The sequence below is a fragment of the Ictalurus furcatus genome, chromosome 10 (assembly GCF_023375685.1).
Source record: "Ictalurus furcatus strain D&B chromosome 10, Billie_1.0, whole genome shotgun sequence".
Classification (NCBI taxonomy): Eukaryota; Metazoa; Chordata; class Actinopteri; order Siluriformes; family Ictaluridae; genus Ictalurus; species Ictalurus furcatus.
In genome coordinates, this window is record NC_071264.1 from 20,605,652 (window position 1) to 20,632,216 (window position 26,565).

General features: G+C 38.0%; 1 protein-coding gene across 11 annotated transcripts in view; it reads left to right on the plus strand.

Annotated features, from left to right (window-relative positions):
• The window catches only part of efl1 (elongation factor like GTPase 1), a 154,576-nt gene that overhangs the window by 123,626 nt on the left and 4,385 nt on the right, over positions 1 to 26,565 (plus strand). For all 11 annotated transcript variants that reach the window (XM_053635532.1, XM_053635530.1, XM_053635535.1 and 8 more), the window contains 3 exons: positions 3,442 to 3,589; positions 14,080 to 15,017; positions 21,354 to 21,538. In XM_053635532.1, the coding sequence (XP_053491507.1) occupies positions 3,442 to 3,589; positions 14,080 to 15,017; positions 21,354 to 21,538 (1,271 nt within the window). The remainder of the gene's footprint in view (positions 1 to 3,441; positions 3,590 to 14,079; positions 15,018 to 21,353; positions 21,539 to 26,565) is intronic.

The following is a 26,565-nucleotide window of genomic DNA, read 5'->3' on the forward strand; positions in this document are numbered from 1 at the left end:
GATAAACATAATTTGGCTGAATAAAATTTTAGCTAAAAAAGCAGGACTCGCCTCTCTTATGCAAGCATGTTTTTCAATTTTAAACACCAGATTTTGTTTCAAACTCTTACAACGTCTTTCAAACTTCAGAATTACTTTTGTACTTTGTGAGAATTCAAATATTATGTAATTATTATATCATGTATTCAAATGCATGGAACTTTAATGGTTTATACCTTAAAAGTTCAGAGGTTTTGCATAAAATTCTCAAAATCAAGACTTATTTGATCCCAAGATAACAAACATAGTTTTATTGAGATAATGAACTGATTGATTGAGCTTGGAAATGCAAGCATAGACATCCTATACAATTGTGTGCTTCCAAATTTGTGGCAACAGTTTGGGGAAGGCTCACATATGGTTGTGGTGGTCAGGTGTCCACAAACTTTTGGCCATATAGTGTGACACTATTCAGTGTGAGGATAAAACTCTGAATTAGTAAAAAAAATAAACTGAGCTGTAAATTGAAAAGCCCCCTATCTACTACATTTCTAATCAGGAACGATCTGGGAACCTTGGAAGTGTGAACTACATGCAGGTAATTTGCATAACCTGAATGGTATATACCGATTAGCCATAACTTTAAAACCACTGACAGGTGAAGTGAATAACATTAATTATCTTGTTACAATATCCCTCAAGGGGGTGGGATATATTAGGCAGCAAGTGAACAGCACCAAAAGTGGTCCAAGGAAGGACAACCAGTGAACTGGCAATAGGGTCATGGGCGCCCAAGGCTCACTGATGCGTGTGGGGAGTGAAGGCTTGCCCGTCTGATCCGATCCCACAGAAGAGCCACTGTAAAACAGACTGATAAAAAAAAAAGTTCATGCTGGCTATGATAGAAAGGTGTCAGACCACACAGTGCATGGGGCTGCGTAGCTGCACACTATTCAGAGTGCCCATGCTGACCCCTGTCCACCGCCAAAAGCAGCTTCAATGAGAAGAGATGACACCAGGATGCACTATGGGAAGAAGGCAAGCTGGTGGAGGAAGTGTGATGCTCTGGGCAATGTTCTGCTGGGAAACCTTGGGTCCTAGCATTCATGTGGATGTTACTTTGATACATACCACCTACCTAAACATTGTTGCAGACTAAGTACACCTCTTCATGGCAGCGGTATTCCCTAAAGGCATTGTCCTCTTTCAGCAGGATAATGCACCCTGTAATACTGCAGAAATTATTCAGGAATGGTTTGAAGAACATGACAAAGAGTTTAAGGTGTTGATTTGGCCTCCAAAATTCCCCAGAACTCAATCTGATCAAGCATCTGTGGAATGTGCTTGACAAACAAGTCCGATCCATGGAGGCCCCACCTCGCATCTTACTGGACTTAAAGGATCTGCTGCTAATGACTTAGTACCAGATACCACAGCACACCTTCAGATGTCTTGTGGAGTCCGTGCCTTAAGGGTCAGAGCTGTTTTCAAGGCACAAATGGGACCTACACAATGTTAGGCAGATGCTTTTAATGTTATGGCTAATCGGTGTATCCAACATGTGCTTAACCCGAGTCTGAATATGCATATGCCTATTATCTATATTAGCCTTATAGCTCCAGTGCAAAAATAAAGAAGCAAACTTCAGACACCAAACATGTCTTGGATAGTGGACAAATTGTGTACATTTTAATCTCTGACTTTAAGTATACAAACAGCTTGAATGTTTTAAGTCTTAATTAGCAGTATGTACCAGATAAACTCATAAACTCCTGGCCTGATGTGTGTGGCATAAGTATCTTTAGCATCATAGATGCCATACCAACCACAAGAAGCTCACAGTAATACTTGCCCTCATATGGAACTCATTAGTGCAGATGACGGTTAAATGTTTCCCGTTTTAGAGCACAAAGGAACTGACTGATTACACACACACACACACACACACACACACAGCTTATTGTAGGGGTGAAGCTTGTTCCATGCTGATGCAGGATTATTTTAGAATGCCATAAGGTTAACTTAGGTCATTTATGGTTAGAAGAAAACTAGAAACAATTTGGAGTGTTAACACTAGATGGTGTGTAAACACTTGCAGGCTTATGGCACTTTACTGCAGTCAAAAATAAATTTAAATAACTATAAGCTGTTTAAAGATGCATATGGGATGTTTCTCAGTGCAGTTCGTATATTACTAGTAGAAGGCACGGTGGCTTAGTGGTTAGTATGTTTTCCTCGCATCTCTGGGGTTGAGGGTTTGATTTCTGCCTCTGCCCTGTGTTCAGGGATTTCCTCTGGGTACTCTGGTTTCCTCCCCTAGTCCAAAGACATATATTGTAGGCTGATTGGCATCTCTAAATTGTCTGAAGTATGTGAATGTGTGTACGATTGTGCCCTGTGATGACTTGGTAATGTCGATTGTTAAAAGCACAATACAAATGAAATTGCGTTGAACTTGAAACAAATCAGCACAATTTCCAGTCCAATACATAAACATTGACACTGCCGAACAAGAACAACGGTGCTTATATCAAAAACATAATTAATCACTTGCGACATCATCAAAATGACTCATCAACATCAAAATGTTATCAGAGCAAGGAGGAGAAGATGAGTCACAAGAACTACTTCACAAAATTTAAGCAACTACTCAGTGCTTAAACAAATAACTCAGACCATAGGGATATTTTTAGCTTCCATTTTGCGACACTGGGTTATTTTATTACTAGGAGTGCTTGCCATGATCGTAAGCAAGTAATACCTTCACTTTATAAGGGAACACAAAATCACCCACAGAAAGATGCGGCAGTAGTTTTTCACTACTGCAGTAGAAGTGAGATTTATAAAAAAAAAATAAAAATAAATTAAAAAAAAAATTAATCCCCACTGTTTTCTCTGGTTTCTCATTTCTAGCCTGCTGCTAAGCCTCCTGGCACTACCTAGTGTCTGTTACTATACATTTATAGTAGAGTCCTGTGTGCTCTCACTAGTGTGGGAGTGTGTTCAGCATCTCAAACACACTTGCTTATGTGATTTCTGATACTGTGTGACACACTGTTACCTACAAAAATGGCCATTGAAAAGCTAAAAATAGTAGTTGCTCCATTTCAAAGGCCATTAGACTTAAGCAGGAGGCGTGGCCTGATGCCTAATGGTGGAATAGTGCTGCTGTGGTATTTTATGGAACTGCTTAGGCTTATGTCTACTTTTGAGGTGAGTGGGTAATGATATTGGCACACAGTTTACACAAAGTGAATTCACAAATATAATTCTGTACATTAGGATTATAGCTGTTATACAAAAATAAAGAAGCCAAATTTAGGCACCAAACATGTCTGAGATGATTGTAGAGTGTTTCAGTCACATATTGTTTTGTATGGAACTTTCTCTCATTTGTGTGTGTGTCTGTCTATCTGTCTGTCCGTCTTTGCTGAACTTGTGGCTCTGTGTGTGTGTGTGTAGGCGAGATGCCCAAGCTGTTGCGGGGGTTGCGTCTCCTGAACCAGGCCGACCCATGTGTGGAGGTTTTGATCCAGGAGAGTGGAGAGCATGTAATCATCACAGCAGGAGAGGTTCACCTGCAACGCTGTCTCGATGACCTCCGAGAGAGGTGCACACACACGCGCACACGCACACACACGCACACACACACACACACACACACACACACACACACATACATAGTTTAGAATTTTTATACATCTTGGCTGCTATACACATGTGAAACATTGACTGTGAGCATTAGCTGTATTTGATTCACTGATTTGTAAATTTGTTTGAACTTGTTTAACTTGTACATCACGCAAACACACATACTCTGTATGACCTGTGATGGCCACTGCTGTGTTTATAGCCATGCTTTTTATTCAGTAAGCATAAGAGAAGATGGAGATTGGGATGCAATTTGCAGTTGATTATTGTGGATGAACAGAGATGTGGTGAATCGTTTTAGACCATGAGTGACAGCTGATTTGTGGTGCTGATGATTGGGTAGGAAGATATGCTGTATTTATTATTCTAGACACTTCAGGTGTGCGTGCGTGTGTGTGTGTGTGTGTTTGAGAGAGCTTCAGAAATCAGCTAGCGCTGTGATTACACACTACCTGCAGCTCCACCTCTTTCTGCTCTTACCTTTAACCAGAGAGGGAGTGAGAAGTAATGAGGCAGAAAGGAAGTGAAATAGGGACTTTAGAGGTTTTCCTTTACAGCATGAAAGTAAATTGTGATCGTCTGCTTAATTACCTTGATAATAGTGACAGACACAGCAGTTTATCCATACATACATAATTTTCCCTTTCCCTGGCCTACACTTTTTGTACATGTATGTGTACGTGTAAATGGCAGGGTGATTTATTATCAATATCAGGATAAATTGTGACACATTCAGTATGCTTTTCCGAGCTTGTGATGTCTGAGATATTGTGATCTTTTTATTCATTTTTAATTTTGTTTTTTATTACAAACCGGCGAAGCAGCTGACTTTTTTTTTACCTGAAATTTTGCACGTACTTTAAAAATGATGTAAAATGATCAAAACAGATTTTCTCTCATTTTCTGGGTTAAATATTTGTTTTTACTTTTTATAATAATGAAAATAAAGATATAACAAAAAAATAACTAATACATTTATTTTTGTAGGCATTAAATTACATATTGTGTATCATAGAAATGCCTTCAAGAATTGTGGTATGATATTTTTGCCATATTGCTTATCCCTAGTGTACAGTGACTATGAGATTATTATTCCTATTATTATTATCATTATTATTATTATGTTGCAAGTGTGTGCAATATTCTTCCTTTTTTTCCCACTTACCTCTACAATAATTCATATTATCCAATATTATTATATTATCTTGTTAGCAACAAGGTAATAGTAGACTAGTAGTAGTGTACCTTCCTTAAATAGGTTTGATGTGATTTGATTCTGCATGCTTACGTATTTCGCAGTGATGTCTGTTGGTAAATGAGACCTTTTAGCTGTACTCATGTTCGATGCACAGGAATCCAAGAGGGCTAGGGATGAATGTGCATTGTGATGAAGTTATATTCTGTGTCTTGGCCCAAATCTGCGGTAATTTAGAAAAATTGGAAGCACCTCTGAATATTGCAGAGTTGACTTGATTTTGCATTAATTTCTGCGATCGCAAAATCCTGGAGCAACCGAGCAGTTCTTTCCAGCGTTTCTATCAGCTAATACTTCTACAGAAATATTAACTAGGCTTAATCACCACAATACAATATTACAGATATTTAACAGACAGCCATGGCATGACAATAATTATCAAGTGCCTATGCTGATTATGTTGACCCCCAAATCAGACACTCAGACCAGTGCAATTCTATAACAATCTAAAAAAAAAATTTTTATATTGCGTAAAAGTTCATTTTTTTCCGTAATTTAATTAAAAAAGTGGAACTTTCATATATTCTAGATTCATTAAACATAAAGTGAAATATTTCAAGCCTTTTTTTTGTTTTCATGATAACATGATGACATGATACTGATTGTGTTGCTTACTATCTAAAACACTCAGATTTTTGATGTAAACCAAAAGCAGGACAGTGACTTTACGACTTGATACTTTTAAAACATGTAACCATAGAATTTATATGAACATTGCTTCAATGATTACACATATTTATTTGCTAAATAACGCATTCATTATTAAAAGGGTCTTCTTTTCACATGCAGTATTGTCATATGATTTTGCACCTATTGTAACAATATAATTCTCAACTTGATGATTAGTTTGCCCATTTTGGCAGTGTCGGTCTGCTTTCTATGGAGCGTCGCTATCGAGCTTTGGCACTTCATAGTGTGCGGGCTTTTCCAGTTATCAATTTCCCACCTGTTAGTGCTCACTTTCGCTGTAGTTCTCTCTTTCACTGTTTCTCTCTCATTCCCTGCATTATTACATCTTTGTGAAGCTCATTGCTGCATGTCCAGATCAATATTCTTTGAAGCGATAGGATACTCTGTGCCAGGAAAGTGTCGATGCCTGTGTGCCACTTCTCCGCTAGTGCCACCTTCACTCTGTGCCCTGAAAATATTATTTCAGGATTACTGAAATATTACAGCCCACACAATTTATACATGATAAATAATTTATAGGATTAGAGGGTAAGTTTATGGGTAGGGGTAGTTAGTTTAAGGGTTTGGTATTTCAGATCATTTTATGGGTTATGGATTAGGAGTTTACAGATGAGGTTAATGATTCATGTTAGGGGTCAGCATAAAGTATATTGAGGTACTGTTAGCAATTGAAAGCCTCAAAGTTTTAATGCTTAATATCAATGCAGTTCTCTGAAATGGGAAATTTGGAAGCAAAATTCAACCCCCTTTGCTCTCGGAGCAGCCTCACTCCTTTGTGGCATATGTTCCACGAGGTGTTGGGAATGTTCCTTTAAGATTCCAGTCCAGGTTGACATGATTACCTCACATAATTGCTGCAGATTTGTCAGCTTGTACATTCAAGCTGCGAATCTCCCATTCTGCCACATCCCAAAGGTGCTCTATTGAATATCTGCTCTACTGGATCTACAGATCTGGTGACTGGGGAGGCCACTGAAGTACACTGAAATCATTGTCCTGTTCATGGAGTCAGTTTCAGATGACTTGTGCTTTGTGACATGGCACATTATCATGTTGGAAGTAACCATTATAAGTTGGATAAATTGTGACCATAAACTTTATTGTCTTTGGCATACAGGTGATTGGTGATTATATCAATTGGTATTAATGTGCAAGGAAAACATTCCCAACATCATTGCATCACCACCTGAACTGTTGACACAAGGCAGGGTTGCTCCATGAATTCATAATGCTAATGCTAAATTCTCACCCTACAATCATCATGTTGCAGCAGACCAGTCGATATATTTCCAGTCTTCAAGTGTCCGGTTTTTTGAGTTTGTGCCCTCTCTAGCCTCAGATTCCTGTTCTTAGCTGACAGGAGTGGAACCCAGTATGGTCATATGCTGTTGTAACCCATCTACCTCAACATTTCTAAACATTTCAGAACTTTCTGAGATGCTTTCCTGCTCACCACTGGTGTAAAGAGTGGTTGTTTGTGGAAATCGCAGGAAAGCAGCAGTTTCTAAAATATTCAAACCAGCCTATTCTATTTATTATATAATATTTTTCAGTCTATTTTCCTATGATCTTTTATATTTAAATCAAGATTATTTAAAACACCAAGCCGAATGTTACACCACACATAATTAGCATTGAAGGTCTGCGGTTTCTGACTTTTAAACTCTTTATTTCAATCTTAAGGACTAAACACGCATTTATTCATTAGAATGAGATATCTAATGAGTATACATGTGCACCATTTGTCTTATGCATCTGATAAAGACAATATGCATCTGATACAATTATGCAGCTGATAAAGACAAACAGTATTTCTACTTTCTGAAGGTCCTACTGAAATTTTAATAATGTACATCAGAAATGCATTTCAGTGCATGAATTGTTAAAGCATGTTAGGTCTCCTGCAGATTTTCTTCTGGATCAACAAATCCCTGTTTGTTAGTGTTCATGTGTGAATGAGCATCATTCACAAAAGGTGTTCCTGAACATGGGAATAGAAGAAATGTTTACGAAAAATTAGCCATCCTTGGATTAGGATTATGAAGTCTGATAATCAATTATACATAGTATTATTATTCATCCAGAAACTGATCTCACATTTTATAAAGGTCAGCCCATTTAAATAATATGTATTCGCATTTAATACACTGGCTAATTTATATTTGTGTTAGATTTAAGCTGCTGTTCTTAAAATATGTATAGTTTTTATTAATGCTAGTACTGCAAACTTAAATTTGAATGCTGCAGTCCACAGCCAGGATTCTACACATACCCATGATGTTCAAATTATTTTTGTTACATACTAAGCTTGTTATCCAGAGAAAGAACGTGACAGAGTAGGTGAATGCAAACATCCACCTCAAGCTCCTGTCTGAAAAGGACAGCTCTAGCAGTAGACATCTCATTAGCAGACATCTCTCCCCCCTCTCTCTTTTCTTTCCCCTCTCTTTCCACTTCTTTTCCTTCTTGCCCTCATCCCCTGACATTTTGACTAGCAGCGTCCTGTCCATGCTGCCATTTACACCCACTTTGATTAGACACATGTTAGCATTAAGCTCTGCTCTTGTTGTTGAGGCAGAGGTTAGCCCCTTAGTTTTGACTCCACAAGTTCACGGCCTCAAAAAAATCGACTTGGTATCTCCAAAGTGCCTGCATTTTCATCTAATTACCGTTCCTGTGTGGCTGCTCCTCTTCAGCTCATCACTCCTGGTCTCCTCCTATTCCCATGGTGATTCTTACAGATAGAGAGGCATAAAAATCAAACTGCACCATTGGCCCTGACTCTTTTTTTCCCCCCACCCTGTGTGCCACGCTTCTCTTGAGCAGATTTGCAAAAGAGTGCTGAACATGTTTACAGTTTACCTATTTAGCACTCTCAAAGTCTAACCAAGACTAAAATGAATATATTACATCCTAAAAATCTGAGTCTGTTAGTAATATTTGAATATATTTCTTAATTACCAAAAATGTCTCAAAGTTTTATTTATTGGGATTTATACCATGGCCATTGAAAATACTGACTGATTTTTGATTGGCAGGTCAATTATTTTCATACTATCAGGATGCCTGTAATTTAGATCCTCTGCATGGCCCTAGAAGAGCTTCTGTCTTGTCAGAATTAAGTAGGAGTAAGTTACTCAACATCCAGTGTCTAAAGTGTTAGACACCAATTTAATAAAATTGAGAAATCTGTAGTCATCTGGTTTGGCTAAAACATAGAGCTGCTCATCCTCTACATTGCAGTGGGAGTTAATGTCACGTTTTACAAATACTTGTACTCAGAGGTAGCATGTACAATAGGAAAAAATAACATTGACCCTATAACAGAGGGAATACCAAGGTTATTATTTTTGGTGGATAAAGAGGTCACTATTAACATTTACAAACTGCTAGCTGTTAGTCAAGTAAGAGTAAGACTGAGCCAATGAGGAGCTTAAGAGCAATAAAATATTCTAGGCTATCTAGAAGAATATTGTGATCTGTGGTATCAAAATCTGCACTGAGATCAAATATTACAAGCAAGGAGACACAACTCTGATCAGAAGATCATGGTATGTCATTTACTACTTTAACTAATGCTGTGATGAGGCCTAAACTTTGCTTGAAAGATTTCATTTATGTGTATTTTGGGGTTGCCAACTTCTTAATGTTTACAAGACAGCAAGTAATCCAAAAGAGTAGTTGACTAGTCATCTGTTCCGTAGTTAAAGCAAATGGGCATTTTGTACAGATGAGCTAACGTCTCAGCTGAAATTATATATACATATTTTCTAAAAATTCATTATATCAGCTGAAATTGTTAATTCTGAAACTGAGCATGCAGTTTGGAAGCTCCTTATAGGTTACTGATGGATGGAGGATGCTATGTCTACAGCAGCATCTAGAAGGATTTTCTACTATGTTCATCTCCAGCCTCCAGCATCCAAAAACGAGCCTGGATCGGCCTCTTTGAGCTGACAATTGGGCAGTGACATGCTAGATGTCTGAAAGCACTCTTTTACACAACACTGTTCACAATGCTACCTTTTTATGTTATATAAAGGACGGCAAAAATGTGCACAGTTCTCCACTTGCAAAGTGATAAGATCAAAGTGTTAACAGCCCATTGAGGCAAAAGAAAATTTAAAAGTGATTCCTACGAAAGTATGAGCTCAATCTTGTCTAGGATCTTTCGGATAAAGGGGGAAGTATGATAAGATTTGGGTACATAGGTAATGCTAAGAGAGGATATGTTTAACAGTAGTTTGATGTGCAGTTTTAAAATGCAAGTATAGCCGTTACACCATGGAGCAAGATTGATTTTCATTCAGTCACTTGATCGAGTTGTCTAGGTTCAGAGGGCAAAACAATCAAAGTCAACAAATCTAGGAGATTTTCAGTCAAGCTGGGTAGTCGATGTGATTGTCCAGTTAATGCAGCAGTGAAGTGATGCGTATATTTTGACACAGTTCATATGAAATGAGACAGTGATGAGAGACTATTTTACACTTGGGAAGGGTAACTGTGCTTTTTAAATCTATTCAAAATGTCAGTATAAGATCAAGGGCATGCCTGCTATAAAGAGTGTGCCCTGATTCATCATGAGTAATGCTTACCAAGTCTAATATAGCCACATACACTGTTTTCAATGAGCTTATGGGTTACCAAAATGTATATTTGAAGTCTCAGATGATTTTTCTTCTGAAATAAGTAGATTTGATAGGAAGTCTACAATTTCGTGTAGACTTGTTGGTATGTAAATACTAATTAGTGTCTGAGTAGACTTCTTTCTTGTGATTTTTATTTTTATGTTGTTAAAAACTATTTCAAATTTGTTAAATTCATATCCACTTTTCTAGGTATTGCCCTAGGGTATTGTTGAGCTTTGAGATGCCTCCCAATCCAGGTCACCACCAGGGTCAGCAGGTTCCAGTGGTCAAGGGTTAAAGGTCTGCCTGCTAAGAGCACTTGTCCATAAACATTATGTTCTCCAGAGTGCGTTATCAGGTTTTAAAAATAACCCTGATAGTCTTCTGTGTGGGAGCAGGTCATGTCGCCTGGCTCACAGCCACTAAAAACGAGGTCACTCCACTCCACCAGTCACAGGATGATGACATCACATCCCCATGATCCCCAGCAGTCCTGGGCAAATTGGGTCAACTGCCACAAGTCTGACCCTGTGGTTATCTATTGTTGTGCTTCATTAGAACAGATGTCTGAGGGGTCTGATTTTTTTTTAAATTGTCTTCCTTGTTATCAGTTAAAGGAAAATAATGGCAGCTTTTAAATGTATGTGTATAGTAAATCTCAGTCAAGGACATGTTCCTATCAGTTCCTATCAATATGATGCTTTGGAGAACTATAGAATTTAAGTGCATTCATTTGCTTTAAGAATTTAAAAAGTAATTACAAGTATGAAAAATATCTTGGAAAAGACATGGATAATCTGTTGTCAGTATAAAGGCAACACAGTGGTGCAGTGGGTAGAATAGACTCCTTATAGCTCCTGAGTCTTGGATGCAATCCTAAGCTGTATCAATGAAGGTTTCATCTGTGTTCTCTGGTTTCCTCCCACCTCCCAAAAATGTGCCAGTAAGTGGATTTGCTAAGAAAAATTTCCCTAGGTCTGAAGAAATTTGTAAATTGTGTGTGCACATTGCCTTGTGATGGATTGGTGGCCAGTTCAGGGTGTATTCCCAACTTGCCCCCAGTGTTCCCGGAATATCACTTACGATCCACCATGACCATGACCCTGCCTTATGTTCTGCACTAACATAGCTTCCTTAATGCATATGGTATTATGTTTTGAATAATTGTCCCTTTTACATCCGTTTACTTCATTTGTGTCTGTGCCTCGGAAATGGTTTAATATTGCGTAATTATTCCCAGAATGCAGTTTTTTAAAATGGCTGGTTGACTGATCCTTGTTTTGAGCATACAGGATGTAGGACTGAATCCAGTACCAAGATAAAACTTTGGTCTCCTATAAAACTTTGGCCCTTTAAATAGTTTACATCTTCTAAGAAGATTCCTTTTTTAAAACAAGGTGACAATGTGAGGTGCTTAGATTGCCTATGTTTAGTCTGTATTTTACAGTTACTAGGACAATTTGGATGGCTATGAATGATGCACACAATCAAGAACACAGAGAGACCAAGAAAGAAATACTATGAAATGGAGAAAAAATATTAAAAGTGGGTACTAGAAAGACTGTGCTATGATAACCATTAATAAGCAGGAGAAAGATGGAAATAAATTGGTTGACTTGATAAAAAAAAATAATAATAATGAGATGGGAAGACAGGCAGACGAAGAGAGAGAGAGAGAAAGAGACATGGTGAGAGTGTGGCAGAAAAAAAGCTACTGTGTGAAATACTAATGCCGAGAGCTGTCAGCCGACTCGGTGCGCTTCCTTCTCCTCTTCACTCACTGGAAGTTTCGAGTATACAGTCTCTGCAGGATTATCAGCTCCCCAACCTGCTCAATGACTGTCTACGTCTAACTGGATTATGGGATGTTTCCGGGAAAAACTGCAATCACAGACAGCCTTCTGCTCCAGTTGACCAATTAGTAATCAGTCTTTCCAACTGTTCATGACATAACACTCATGTTCTGTTCACTACTTTGCCACATTCTGTCCCACTGACCCAGGTCGTTGCTGTAGAATTTATAGCAACGCAGTTGTAAAAATGGAATACCAAAAGACATTCTCAGGCTTCAGGATCATCCTGATGGGCAGCTGTGTAGGTACTATTGGAAGTGGAAATAAGAGATGGAGGAAATGTAACACCACCAGCTTCATCTTTAGATTCAAATTTACAAAAACTAGCAATTCTTCATAATTTTATTACCCTTCTGCTGCACACATTTAGTAGTTTTTTCTGTTCTTTTTTCAGCATTACAATATATATTTCATATGTATTACAATCAATACAAGACACTGACCCCTCTTTTTGGCATTAATCCAACAGGTTCTCCTGTTCAGACCTGAGCTTGGGTTACTGTCAATGTAGAGTTTCACTGTAGAGTTCTCTGTGTCTGTGTGGGTTACCTCCTGGTTCTACAGTTTTCTCTCATCTCCCAAACACGTCATTAGCTGGATTGGCTACACTAAATTGACCCTAGGTGTGAATGAGTGTGTGAATCCAGGGTGCTCACGCCCAGTGCTCCAGATCCACCATGACCCTCATGCGTTTAATTAAGATGAATGAATGAACTTTGGCCATAACTGAACGTAATTGTTTAGAAACAAGCCACATGATCTTGATAGAACCTTAACCCTTCAGCTAATGCATAGATTTATCTGCGACCGTATTGTGTAATCTATTTAAGATTATGGCACTTGCGTACATATTACATCCATGTTTTCCCTTTTGATGTTGCCATTGGTTAGCAGAATTATTTATTGTAGCAGCCATCGGGTGTTTGTGTTTACCCAGAGAGCGTTAGAGATGAGTGGCTGTTTGAATATTTTCAGCCTGAGAGCCTGTTGTAAATTAGCTTTTCATACACCACCAGTGCACGTGGTAGAGACAGAGCTTAGCCATTCCAGTTGGCCAGAAATAGCCTTTTCTCATTTTTTTGCTTCTCTAGTTCTCCAGTTCCAGTTTACTGGAGTAATGACTTCATTATTATTATGAGATCTTTTGTTGCTAATTCTGCATGCCCTCAAAATTTTCTTTTATGTAATTATTTTTTTTAATTACATATTAATTGTGTTTATTACATTCTACATGCCTACTAAAGTACATTTTTAAAAAAAACCTGTCTAGTTGGGTTAAAGCTGGGGAACATCCTAGCTCATTTGAGATTAGACATATGAGGACCCAGCCTTAACATAGGCTAATGGAGCACAAGACAAGTGAGAGAAATGTGTAAATAACACCTAAATAAAATTGCATCTCTAGTTGATGGATTAAAAGAAACTAATGTTTCTGGATGTGGTGATTTAAGTTTATTGGGAAAATTTTGTTTGTTTTGAAAGTACAAATCAAATACAATATCAAAAACTTAAGTGTAGGGCAAGTCATACTGTGTGCCCAGCTGGTCAAACGAATTTCCTATCCATTGTATATCTTTATTGTTCAGTTTGTGAGAGAGGGAAAATTATTGGAAGATAGATTTGGAGCCCCTACTGCTCTTGACCACTTCAAAAAAAGGTTTTACAAATTTGGAATAGGTTCTTGTCCCATGTACTATATTGGTAGAAAATACCTAAATATAATTTGGGGATATCAACAGGGATATGCTGGAAAAGAAATAAAGATTTAGAGAAAATAGTAACACATTAAGTGAAATAAATGAATTCTTCCTCTTAAATTGAACTGAAGGTGGGACCTACTTTCAAGATTTTTTCAAACAAGACTTTAAAATAATTTTTTTAATAAATCAGATATAGCCAAATATTTGGATTACAAACAACACTAAACCCAAACCAAGGAAGCTGAAGATACTAGAGTGCAATGTTTCATTTTCTTATTCACTTTTTTAGTAACATGGTTATCCATTTATGATTTTCTACACAGGTTTGCCAAAATTGAGATCAGTGCCTCTGCTCCCATCATCCCATTCCGTGAGACTGTGATCCGCCCACCCAAAGTGGACATGGTGAACGAGGATCTTGGACACCAGCAGAAGGTTGCAGTGATCCGTCAAACCAAAGAGGAACAAACCAAACTCCATGAAGGGGTTCAGATCGATTCAAGTGGCCTGGTGACCCTCACCACCCCCAACAAAATGGCCACAATCGGAGTTCGGGCCATTCCTCTACCTGAGGAAGTGACCAGGGTGCTGGAGAAGAATGCAGAGCTCATTCGAACCATGGAGCACTTCAACCTGCTGGCACGAGAGGGCAAAATTTTAGAGATTAGTTCCAAAACTCTGGAGGAAATCCATGATTTAAAGGTTGAATTAGAAAAACACCTTCAGGGCCACAAGTGGAGGAATGCAGTGGAGCGAATCTGGGCTTTTGGACCGCGTCGCTACGGCCCCAACATTCTTCTGAACAGTGTTGAGGGATACCAAAGGCCATCGGTGTGGCAGTTTCTCAATTTAGAGAAGGAGAAAGGCGAAGGCGCCACACTGCGAGATTTCGATAACAGCATCGGTAGTGGGTTCCAGCTGGCTACGCTTTCAGGCCCCATGTGTGAGGAGCCACTGATGGGCGTCTGCTTCTCCATGGAGAGATGGGATATGAAAATCCCATCTCAGACAGTGCAGAAGGACTCACAGGAGGACTCTTTTTCTCAACAGAGTTTGGAGGCAAATAATAATGAACGTGAGATTGGAGAAGACAACGAGGCACAGAGCAGGCATCGAGACATGGCAGACTGCTACGGGCCGTTTTCAGGTCAGCTAATTGCTTCCATGAAAGAAGCGTGCAGGCACGCCTTCCAGGCTAAACCACAGCGCCTCATGGCTGCCATGTACACCTGTGAGATCATGGCCACAGCTGATGTCTTAGGTAAGCAGAACCCTCTACTTCCTTTTAAAAAAATAAATGACTTGCATATCATAATTTAACAATTAACATGTGGTCTTCAATGACATCCTATATTTATTTTATAATGATATACTGAGCTGGCTTGTTGGTCTTATTATTGTTGAACATGTTGGTTTATTTTCACTTTGGTTAACAGTTTTGAACATTATCCACAATGCCATTCAACAACCCACTTATAGTAGTGCTAGTGGGAATAAGCCCTTCATCGCGCACTAAATAAGCTTCATCTCTGTCTAAAGAGCATGATGCAGCAGTGATTTAGTCCTTTAGTCTGTCCAGCTTTCTCACCTCCACATCTGTACATTCTGCACAAACATTCTGTTGAGTGAGAAAAGAAACTCTTGCTTTTTTCTTTTTATCCACTAACAGCAAAACCTGGCTGTTATCCATTATGCTTGAGATCAGTGACAGCTTTTTCACCTATTAAGCACTATTCATATCATTGTAACTTCACTAGTAGTGTCCCCCTGTTACATCAGTACAGCACACAACCAAAACTTCTAATGGGAGTAATCAAATTACAAACAAATTATCACCAGACTCACTAAACACATCACAAATAGTTCAATATAAACATATTAAATGTGTTACAGGGTGGATTTTTCCTTTAGGTTTTGTGTATAAACATATACAGTTTGATTCACTATGCAACACACAAAACCATACAGGAGCTCTAATGTGCACTACTAAACACTGAATAGGACAACAGTGTCTGAAAGGAATTAGAGAAAATGACGAAATCTATTCAGTTGCAAGTAGATATATACGGCTTTGTATTTGCAGTAACTACAGGTGTAAATTAGCAAAACTTCAGCTCCAGTTGAATGACATGAAAACGTTGCACTTCAAGTCAAATTAAGTCACATTGTTATGGATGGAATATCACATGTCCAGACTGTCACTGTTGTGATTTTTCTTAATCGCCACCCAGCCACATAAAAAACGCTGGCTTTCACCACAAGCATAGCTAAACAGTTGATCTTGAGAAGCATTGCACATACTGTTTTTTCATCGTGTAACATCATGCATTTGTTGGAATGGTGTAACACTATTGTGTCCCAGCACATGTGCTTTTGATCTCATGTTTGCTGTGCGTGAGAAATACATTGCAGCAATGCAACTTCCACAGTGTATTCATGGTCAAGAGAGGTGAAATGTCAAAAAGCAGGAAGTTTCATTCTCGTGTTTGGAGCATGCTTTCTCTTGGTACATTTGTAGTTGAGGAAAGTAACTTCTCATAAATGACAGTTTTACTTTGATTGGTCCTAGTCCAGGATCCTAGTTACACAAAAAAAAAGCACAACAGTTCTAATTAACCAGACTAAATAAATAAGAATACATAGTTAGTTAAACAGAACTTCAATAGAATGAAATGTGCAGCAGATGAACACCATGAACAGTATGCCGACCAACATCGAATGTCTTTGAACTAGACAAAAGCTATGTTACCTCTGAAAATTCAATAATATGTAATATAGTACTGTGCAAAAGGCACCCTATTTTTTATTTTTGAGTACAAACTTTGTTATAGATTTTTATTTTATGACTTCTACATTATCAAGTCAGTACAAGAAATAAGTTAGATTTCCAAATATTACATTTCCAGCACAAATTAAATGTTAAAGAAAAATGTTTGTATGTCAATAAAGAAAGCAGCATATTACATAAGAGACGCTTTTCAGACAAAAAACATAATGAAGGCCGCTGGGTTTTGCTGCAAAAGTAAGAAGTAAGTGCAACAGTCAAAGTCTCCAGAAGAACTATGACTGGTTCTGCAAGATGCTCAATAAAACTTACAGCTCATTTCCTTGTCAAACTGCACTAATTGTCCCGGAGACTACTATTTTTATTTTTATTTTTTTTGTTGCACCAATTATTGACTTTTTTTTATTTACTGCTGTTTACTTTTACTGTTTTACTGTTTACTGCTCTTTACGGTATTTATTTTTTAATGTAGAAACACTTATTTTCGTTATTTTGAAGTCATCTTTGCTCTACGGCATTTCTTTGCATGTGCCTAAAACTTTTGCACAGTACTATATTTTGGTAAATATGGATCATTATTTACTTATCCAGCAGCAAAAAAAGATATGGTAAGCATGCATAGGCAAGTCGGAAGTTAATACACTACAGAAAGTTGTTGATTCTGTCATTATTTGCATCATACTTTTAAAAAATTTTTTATCAGATTTATCACAAATATAAACATGTATGTCATTTACACTTTTTTTTTTCCTTATTGAGGGCTTTGATTACAACAAGGCAAAAGTGATAAACTAAAATAAACATGGGGAAAAGATCCGTCAGGGTAAACTTGAACACATATTTGCGACCCTTCAGAGCTGTGCTCTTTTGGTTTTGGAAAAGAAAAATGAAAATAATTGAATGCTTTTACTAAATAGCCTTTACAACGGCTGGGTGCTTTTTCTCTTTGCACAATAATTTTCATTTCTGACACGTGGATAAAAATGTCCCTATAAGAAACTGCATATCGGACATAAAAAAATGTTTTAAGTGGCAACGAGAGCACAATCAAAGAAGAAATTACTTAAAATGTTAAAACTCTTGGAGCTTTTCACAAAAAATAAATAAATAAATATGATACACAAAGCATAGATGCCTTTCATAGCAACAAATACAGCAAATGAAAAGACCCAAAAGTGTAAAGAATGTATAATAGACAACAGTTAATGTTAGCCTTATATTACTATGTCATGGACAGGGCTTGATATTTTTATATGATCTCATGCCCAGAGGAGTCACGTCCAATGCTGTGTTAGCGTAGCACTTTCATAGTTTAATGTGGCCAGTTATGTTTTATTTTATTTATTTATTTATTTTAAATATTAATAGTAAGTAATTAATGTCTTCGGGAAGGCTACTGATTTATTACAGTTTGGATTAAAAAAAGGTAAACACCATCCATTTAAATCTTCAGATGCCAGGTTTCATTATTAATTGTCAAATTTCTTATGTAATTTAAATTGGTTATAGTTATTGGAAAAGGGTGTGGCTGTTAGATTAGTCAGATATCCAATTATAATGTTTTTATAACAGATTTTTTTCTTTTATCATTATAAAAAAAATCCTTTTTGTTGCAGCCCTAGCATGAACATGCAGCCAATATCTAATAACAAACCATACCATTATTAATACCATTATTAAGTCAAAAGCTCATTATTGTTGGACATAATTTTAAGAAAACTATTAAAATAACAGTTTTTATTATTTTTTCAAATAGACTTTTGGGAACCTTCAAATGGAACCTTAATACCTGCCCTTCAGTTGCTATTCGAAGTGACTTTTAGACTTTTTTTTGTTTGTTTTTTTGTTTGTTTGTTTTTAATTATTTTTATTTTTAGGTGCAAATGCAAAGCAGTCGTGTTATTTTTGTCATCTGGGTACATTTTTTGGGTGTTATCAAGTTTGCACCTGTTTTTATTATTTATGTATTGTATCATTTTTTGCTCTTTTAAACACATAAAACCTTTAATTAATCAGGTGCCCAGGTAAACGTGTAGTAGGTAGATGACAAAGTAAAACCTGGTAAAAAAAAACCCCGTTTATTTCATCCGTCCTCTCATGGTAGTTAATCAAACGTGTTTGTAAAATGTTTCCAAACCCACATTGCTTAGCCAGGTCTTCAGGGAGGAAATCGCATGTCACATACAAACAGGAAGCAGTGCTCCCTGCTCCATAATTGGAAGCTGCTGTAGGTCAGCCATGTTCAGATGAGATGATGTCACAGCACCAGGTCCATGAACAAAGACAGGGTTTGTCTGCTGACTGAAAAGGGAGCTGTTAAGGGATTCTGTCCTAAGAGGACCTCTACCCTTAGAGTAATTTTAACCCTGTGTGTGAAAGGTAACACTACTAATAATTAAATGAGATGAATTAATAATTTAAAAAACCCCACAATGCCTCTTTGAAAATGTGTGTGCAATATACATGACTCAGTCCCTGTTTTAACACGGGGCTGATTAATCAAATCCATGCACATTTTCTCACACGCTCTCAGTTGTATATATGGATAGTTAGTCCTTTAAAGGCAACAAAGTTTTAGGCTATTATCTGTGTTTTTTTCAGAGCTTTAGCATTGCACCTACACCTCACTGGTGTGAAGGTGTTATTGGAGTGTGACTAGTGCCTTCATTTTCATTCGTGGTTAAGTCTCGGGTGATGCAGTGTTGTACTGTTAGTAGAGTTATATAACAGATTCACTGTGCATGCTTCTACATTTTGCCCAGTTTTGTCAATGTTTCTGCATCAAAACTATAGGTAGCTATCTAATGGTACAGCTCTGGCTAGGCTTGTGCGATATTGATCCCCCCCCGCTTGCCATTTTCCATTTTAAAATGCAACGATAAATGAAGTAATCATCCAGAAACGATGGCCTAAAGAAAAGACAGGAAAATAGCATTTCCACCATTTCAGGATTAAGGAGAGTAGGGGAGGCATAATAATACCACCAGCTGTGCAGTCAAGAGCTGCAGTGGCAATTGCTACAACTCAGCTGGATGGTGGATATTTAGATGATTCTGCAATAATGTGCAATAAACAGTAACAAAAACATTACAGTGCATTTTCAATATAATCCTTTTCTAAATCGCCTGCCTAATGTCCACATGGGCTAGATACTCACTGTTGATGCTGCTCAGGTTTATTTATTTATTTATTTATTTATTTTATGTATTTTATCAACAGTGACTGGAACAGGAGAGATCAGGTGAACACAGGTCTTAAAAAAAAAAAAAAAGGAAACAGCTTTATTAATCACTTTCTAATTATCATCACCATAAACAATTATATTATATTATATTATTATAAAAAAAATTACTTTTTATAAGGCGTTAGACTACACTTTGTTGAAGGCCTATTTAATCTTTTTGGGTCAAAATCTTCCTCCTTTTTGTCTTTTGGCCAAAAAAAAAAAGTTCAATTTTTTGACCATTCTTGCTCAAAATGTTTCAGTTGCATCCCTAAAAATATCTGATTACTGTTAAGTATATACACTAATCAGCCATAACGATACATTAAGAGCCAGGGGGATGTAAACTTTTGAACAGGATGGTCAGTGTAAATTATTATTTTGTTTAAAGATCCATTTAGTTCTGACCTTCAGAAGCTAAATAAGATATTTACATGTCTCCCAGAACACAAAATACTAACAATTTACACTGACCATCCTGTTCAAAAGTTTACATCCCCCTGGCTCTTAATGTAACCTTCTTGAGCATCAATGAATGTTTGCAGCTTTAGTAATAGTTGTGTACGAGTCCCACAGTTGTCTTATTCAGGACAGAACTAAATAAAAAACAACATGGGATTTAACACGTGTCTGTATATGTGTGTGTGTGTGTGTGTGTGTGTGTGTGTGTGTGTGTGTGTTTGTTTGTGTGTGTGTGTGTGTGTATGTATGTATATATATATATATATATATATATATGATAGTTTGAATAATTGTGTTATGTTTTTTTAAGATGAAGGTCAAGAAGGAGAATGCAAAATACAAAACGCAGAGTTCGCCCATTAAATAAACATTAATCCACGCATTTCTTGTGTTGACATAAATCATGTATTTCATGCTTGAAACTCACAAGGGGATATCAGTGAACGGATGTCATCTGCATTTCCCTCCAGCAGGAAATTTTCTCCTTTCATAAAATAAGCACGCTCTGTCCATTCAGGCGTAGATGTTCTCAGTGGTGTGTGTCCTCTGCGCAGATACAGAGTGATTACACTTGTATTGGTTGCTTCATGTGTTTCGTGTGTGCTGGTTTTCAGGCCACTTGTTTAGTCACTCGTGTTTCCGTCATGTCCTGATCCGCAGGACTGTGGTGTGAAGGGTGTTAAGTGATGTCTGAGTGATCTCTCAGGCCCGGGATGAAGAGGTCAGCGGTCAGCCGCCTCTCTCTACTGTCTGTCAGCAGCTATTATTGTACGAGCTGAGCTCTGTTAACACACTCCGGTCTCCTGGGCTGCTTTGTAAAACACACAGCGTTCAGCTCTTCCCCTCACTTCCACCTATTCTTGTTCAGCTGAAGTGTGTGTGTGTGTGTGTGTGTGATGAGCTACAGGGTGTGTGCGTGTTTATAAAAGGAGGAGGTTGTCCAGAAGAGAATACGCAGATGAATCCCACACTGTGTGTGTGTGTGTGTGTGTGTGTGTGCGTGTGTGTGTGTGTGCACGTATCTGCCCTATGTCATATTATCAGCTTTCAGTAAGTGATGACATTAATGACTCATTATTAAAGACTTATGTTTGTGTGTGTGTGTGTGTGTGTGTTTGTTTGGATAGGGCGTGTGTATGGCGTCCTCTCCAAGCGTGAAGGTCGTATCCTCAACGAGGAGATGAAAGAGGGATCAGACGTGTTCATCATCAGAGCCGTACTGCCGGTGGCCGAGAGCTTCGGATTCGCTGATGAGATCCGCAAGAGGGCGAGCGGCCTGGCAAGCCCTCAACTGGTGTTCACTCACTGGGAGGTGAGAGAGAAGGACACTGGGAGGACATAGGGAACTGAAAAGGGAGGGAAGGAAGGAAATGAAACGATTATTAAAATAAGGAATGATAATAGATAAATAAATAAAAATGAAGTATAACAGAAGAAAGAAAGAAAGAACAATGATATTAAAATAAACTATCATAAAAATAAATGAATTAATAAAATTTAATAAAATAAGCAGTGATAGAAAGGAATGATGGATGGATGGATGGATGAAAGCCAATGGTAGGAAAGGAGAGTTAATAAATGAATGAAGGGAAGGAAATATAAACGGATAATGATGAGTGAAAAGGGGAAATGGGAAAGAAGGGAGAATAAATTGCATAGAAGGTCATATCATATAGTAATATATGTAAATAATATACAGATGCTATATAACTCATCCTTATTGCTGCTGCTTCTTATGGAATCTCCATAAACACACACACACATACACACACAGTGGAATGGTTATTTAATTCTGTATTTAACTCGCCAGCTTACTGTACATTATGTTTCTAAAATGTGGCCTTTGTGATTCGAGAGTGTGATGTGAGGCTGCTGTCTGTGTGTGTGTGTGTGTGTGTGTGTGTCTGTGTGTGTGTGTGTGTGTGTGTGTGTGTGTGTGTGTTCTCCTCTTACAGTTAAACTGCTGCTGTCATACTTTCTTTGTTTCCACCAGGTTGTCCAGCTAACTGTTGAATTGTGCAATTTCCACAAATAACTGATTTACTGATTTAGAGGTCTTCCCTGAATTCTTATCTCCACACACACACACACACACACACTATAGTTCTATTCCTAGAAAACCCACATGACATTTACTCACAAATGCAATGTCAAAACACTACTATAAACATTTTATACTACTTGGATAATATTTTTTTTAATCATGCTCACCTGTTCTCAGTGTGTTTTTATTTTATTTTATTTAAAAACATTTTTTAGATTTAGCATATACATCACTCCTAATGCATAATGCACATGCCATTTGTTTACTGACAAATCTAGTTCTCTAGGATTCCTGCGTCACATCACATCAGGAACGCTGAATCTTGGAAGAGTTTTGTTTTGGCTTTAAAGCTGATTTTCTGTGCCCACGTGTGCACACACACACACACACACACACACACACGCACACACAGACACAGACACACACAGTTAATAATTTTTTGGTTTCGTTGAGAAACCACACTAGCTCCCGGGACACACTGTATATCAGAATATTCCAATGTTGGCATGTGCTTTGTTTATCCAAATTGCAGCATTTATGGTAATTGTGACTCTTCATCGGTAATCGTGTGTGTAAACTTCATTTAGATGAAAGGGTTGCTATTGAGAAAAATATTTGTCATAAACAGTCATCAACCTCACATCTGTACAGCTTATCGAAAACATCTGTGTGAGATGGGAAATGTGGGAGAATTATTGATACAAGGGTTTGGGGGGATGCTCTCTCTGTGTGTGTGTGTGTGTGTGTGTGTGTGTGCACGGGCGTGGAACTGGTGAAGCCATTACACAGATTTCAACCTGGGTGACCTGTGGCTGTTAAGAGCATGTGTGTGAGTGAGTTATAACCAGCAAGAGTCTTATAAAGTCAAACCCGCTGCACCTCTTCATTCTTCTTTTCACCTATTCTCTATCTCTCTTTCTCTCTTGCGTGCTCTCTCAACCTCGATCGCCTCGTACCTCCAGGGTTGTGGCTTTGAATCCCATCTCCGCCCTCTGTGCACGGAGCTTGCATGCTTCCCTGTGTTTCGGGGGTTTCCTCCGGGTACTCCAGTTTCCTCCCCCTGTCCAAAGACATGTGTTGTAGGCTGATTGGCATTTACAACTTGTCCGTAGTGTGTGAAAGGGTGTGTGCAGGGTTTACACCCCGTCCAGGGTGTCCCCCGTCTTGTCCCTCGAGTTCCCTGGGATAGGCTCCAGGACCCCTCGCGATTGCGATAAGCGGTATGGAAAATGGATGTATGGATGGATGATGATAATTGATTATAAATCTATTATTAGTGCAAAAAAATACAGACAACTGGTGTGTAAAAACATGTATATTTTAAGAAGATTCTGAATGAACTTGGTCACATATGGATCAAAAGCTGGTAAATTAAACTGGACTGTATCATAGCAGATTCAGTGGTGTCGTCAAATATCGAATTGGGGAATAGCTCCATAACAAATATTATTTGTAAAAATTGTCTCACTGCTTGCCAGGATGCCACACGCTTAGCTGCTGATAGAATGATTTCACATCTTCTCTCATAGTATGTATGGAAGTGATTAACTCTTGCTGCTGTCATGTCACAGAGAGGTTTTAGACACAGCCTCAGTCAGGTGTGTGTGTGTGTGTGTGTGTGTGTAGTCAAATGGCAGGGGTTGACATTAGCAGAGACAGGTGTCATAATCACGGTGTGTGTGTGTCTCTGTGCGGCTCATCCTGCTGTGTTGCGAGACCATTAGGCACATATGCCACAGTCTCAGTCTATCTGCCAAGTGTCTTCTGCCCCTGGCGTGAGGAAGGCGCACACACACACACACACACACACACACAGAGACACATCGACCTGCTGGCCATAGGCATAGCTTGAGCAGTTCAGGTCACCTAATCTAATTATGTACACGGCATCAGGGCTGGGTGTGTGTGTGTGTGTGTGTGTGTGTGTGTGTGTGTGTGTGTGTGTGTGTGTGTGTGTGAGAGAGATGCTGTTAGTGTAGCTCCATGCTGACACTAGACTGTTATGTGGTCATGAAACACAATTGGTGTCACTCAGTGTAAGCCCTGCTTGTCTCTCACACACACACACACAGTCATAGTCTGAGGGTTCATTAAATCTTATGTTTGGTTTGACTCCCATTCATTATCTATCCTCACCACTATTCTGTAATTATTAGGAGATGAACAGGCATAATGAAAGCGTAGATGACTCTTTAGTACACTAGTACGTGCCCAAATGTAATCATATTTTCCTCAACAAATAAAATTGATACAGAAATGTCAGAATCAGTTGATTGGACTTATGTGAAATATTTTCCTTTTGGAAAGGTGAATCTACAAAAATATACGATCAGATGCACAGAATAGGCAAAGCAAGAGGAAACCCCTATGATATGTGTATGTGTGCTAATGCTTCACCCAGTTTTTTTTGTTTTTTTTGTAATTAAATGTTTTATCCCAGAGGAAACACCTGCCTTTTGTAATGTATGTCTTGTTAGGCTTATGTAGAAGTAGCTACCTGGAGTTAGCATACCTGAAGACCAAAGTCACTGAAATTCATTTACTTTCATGAAGTGTATGCAGTATATTAAATATAGTCTTGTAACAAAGCATATTAGAGTAACATTATTACGTTCAACCACTTAACAATAGAGCTGTTCCGTCTTGTAGTTGTAGTGTAGTGTTTTAGCCACTGCAGAACTTTCACTTAACCAAAGCACATCAAAGAAGGAAAAGGAGTAAAGCTTTATTTCCGTGTGTTTCTAAAGAAATTCTCTTATTCCGTTTAAAAAGTTAAAACTTTGTCTAAAGCCTAAAACGGTTCATTTCTAATTGAGTAAAATCACTCTTTTTTGTTTGTTTGTTTGTTTAAACATAAACCAACAGTAACCAAATTACTAAAATATGTACTAAAATACATATTAATACTAAAATAAAAGACGAAAAATAATTTCAAAGTATTTGTTAAGATGAATGTTGATTAGACTGAGAGTGAAATGGAAAAGAATGCAGTGGAATGGGGTGCAGTGGAATACACACAGGTTCCAGTGTATTTGAGTATACATGTTGGAATAATGTAGTAGAATAGAATAAATTGGAATAGAATAGACTGTAATAATAGAATACAATGAATGGAATAGAATAAACTGGAATGAAATATGAATATATAAATTGGAATGGAGTAGAATGGAATAGAATAAATTGGAAGAACAGAATGAATTGGAATAGAATATATTAAATTGGAATGGAGTAGGATGGAATAGAATGCATTGGAATAATAGAATACAATGAATGGAATAGAATAAACTTGAATGAAATATAAATATATAACTTGGACTGGCTTGGAATGGAATTAACTGAAATGGAGTAGAATGGAATGGGGGAGTGTGGAAAGAAATGGAGTGGAATGAGTTAAAACGAATAGGTAGGATGAAATGGAGAACAACAGAATGGGAAAGGAAAGATATGAGATACAGTGGAGGATGGAATGGAGTAGGAGAGTCAGAATGGTGTAAAATGTATCCACTGATTAAGAAGAGGATGAAATAGAGTGGAATGGCCTTAGTTACATTAAATAGGAATGAATTAGAATTAAGTGAATGGAATCTTAGGGAATGATAGAGACATATAAAGACAGAGACTAATAGAGAAAGAAAAAAAGAGGGACAGGACTGGAAACCATTCACTTAATTCGGGGATATTCACCGCAAACACACACACACACACACACACACACACACAAACAAATGTCCTTCTCATCCTCACTGTTCTCCAGAGAGGCTGGGTGGCAGATGCTGGTTGAGGGCGTAAATGGGGCCGTTGATGCCATCTGTGCTGCGGTAAAAGAGCTCCCAGGGCCGTGTGTGTGTTTATCAGGGCCTCTGCCGGACTTGTACAGTAATCGTACCTCCTGTCTATTTTCAGAGCATGAAGTCATTGTCTCTCTCTCTCTCTCTGCCTCTGTTTCTGTCTCTGTCTCCCTGTGTGTGTACGTGTGTGTAGCTGCAACCATTGCGTCATACCCATGGCACCTGCTACTGGCTGTGTCTTTCTTTCTCTGTGTGTGTGTGTGTGTGTGTGTGTGTGTGTGTGTGTCTGCACACACACACATGCAGTGCTCTCCATAATGAGCATTCTGTCAGACTGCCTTTCTTGACAATAGAGACAGTAGAGAGACTTAAACTGAATAATAAATCAGACACGTACATTAGGACTGTGTTATAGCGTAACAGTGTTGTATAACATTATAGACAATAAAGTTTTTAAAACACTTTAAAAAATTATAATAAAAAATAACAGCATTTGTACTTTGTTCT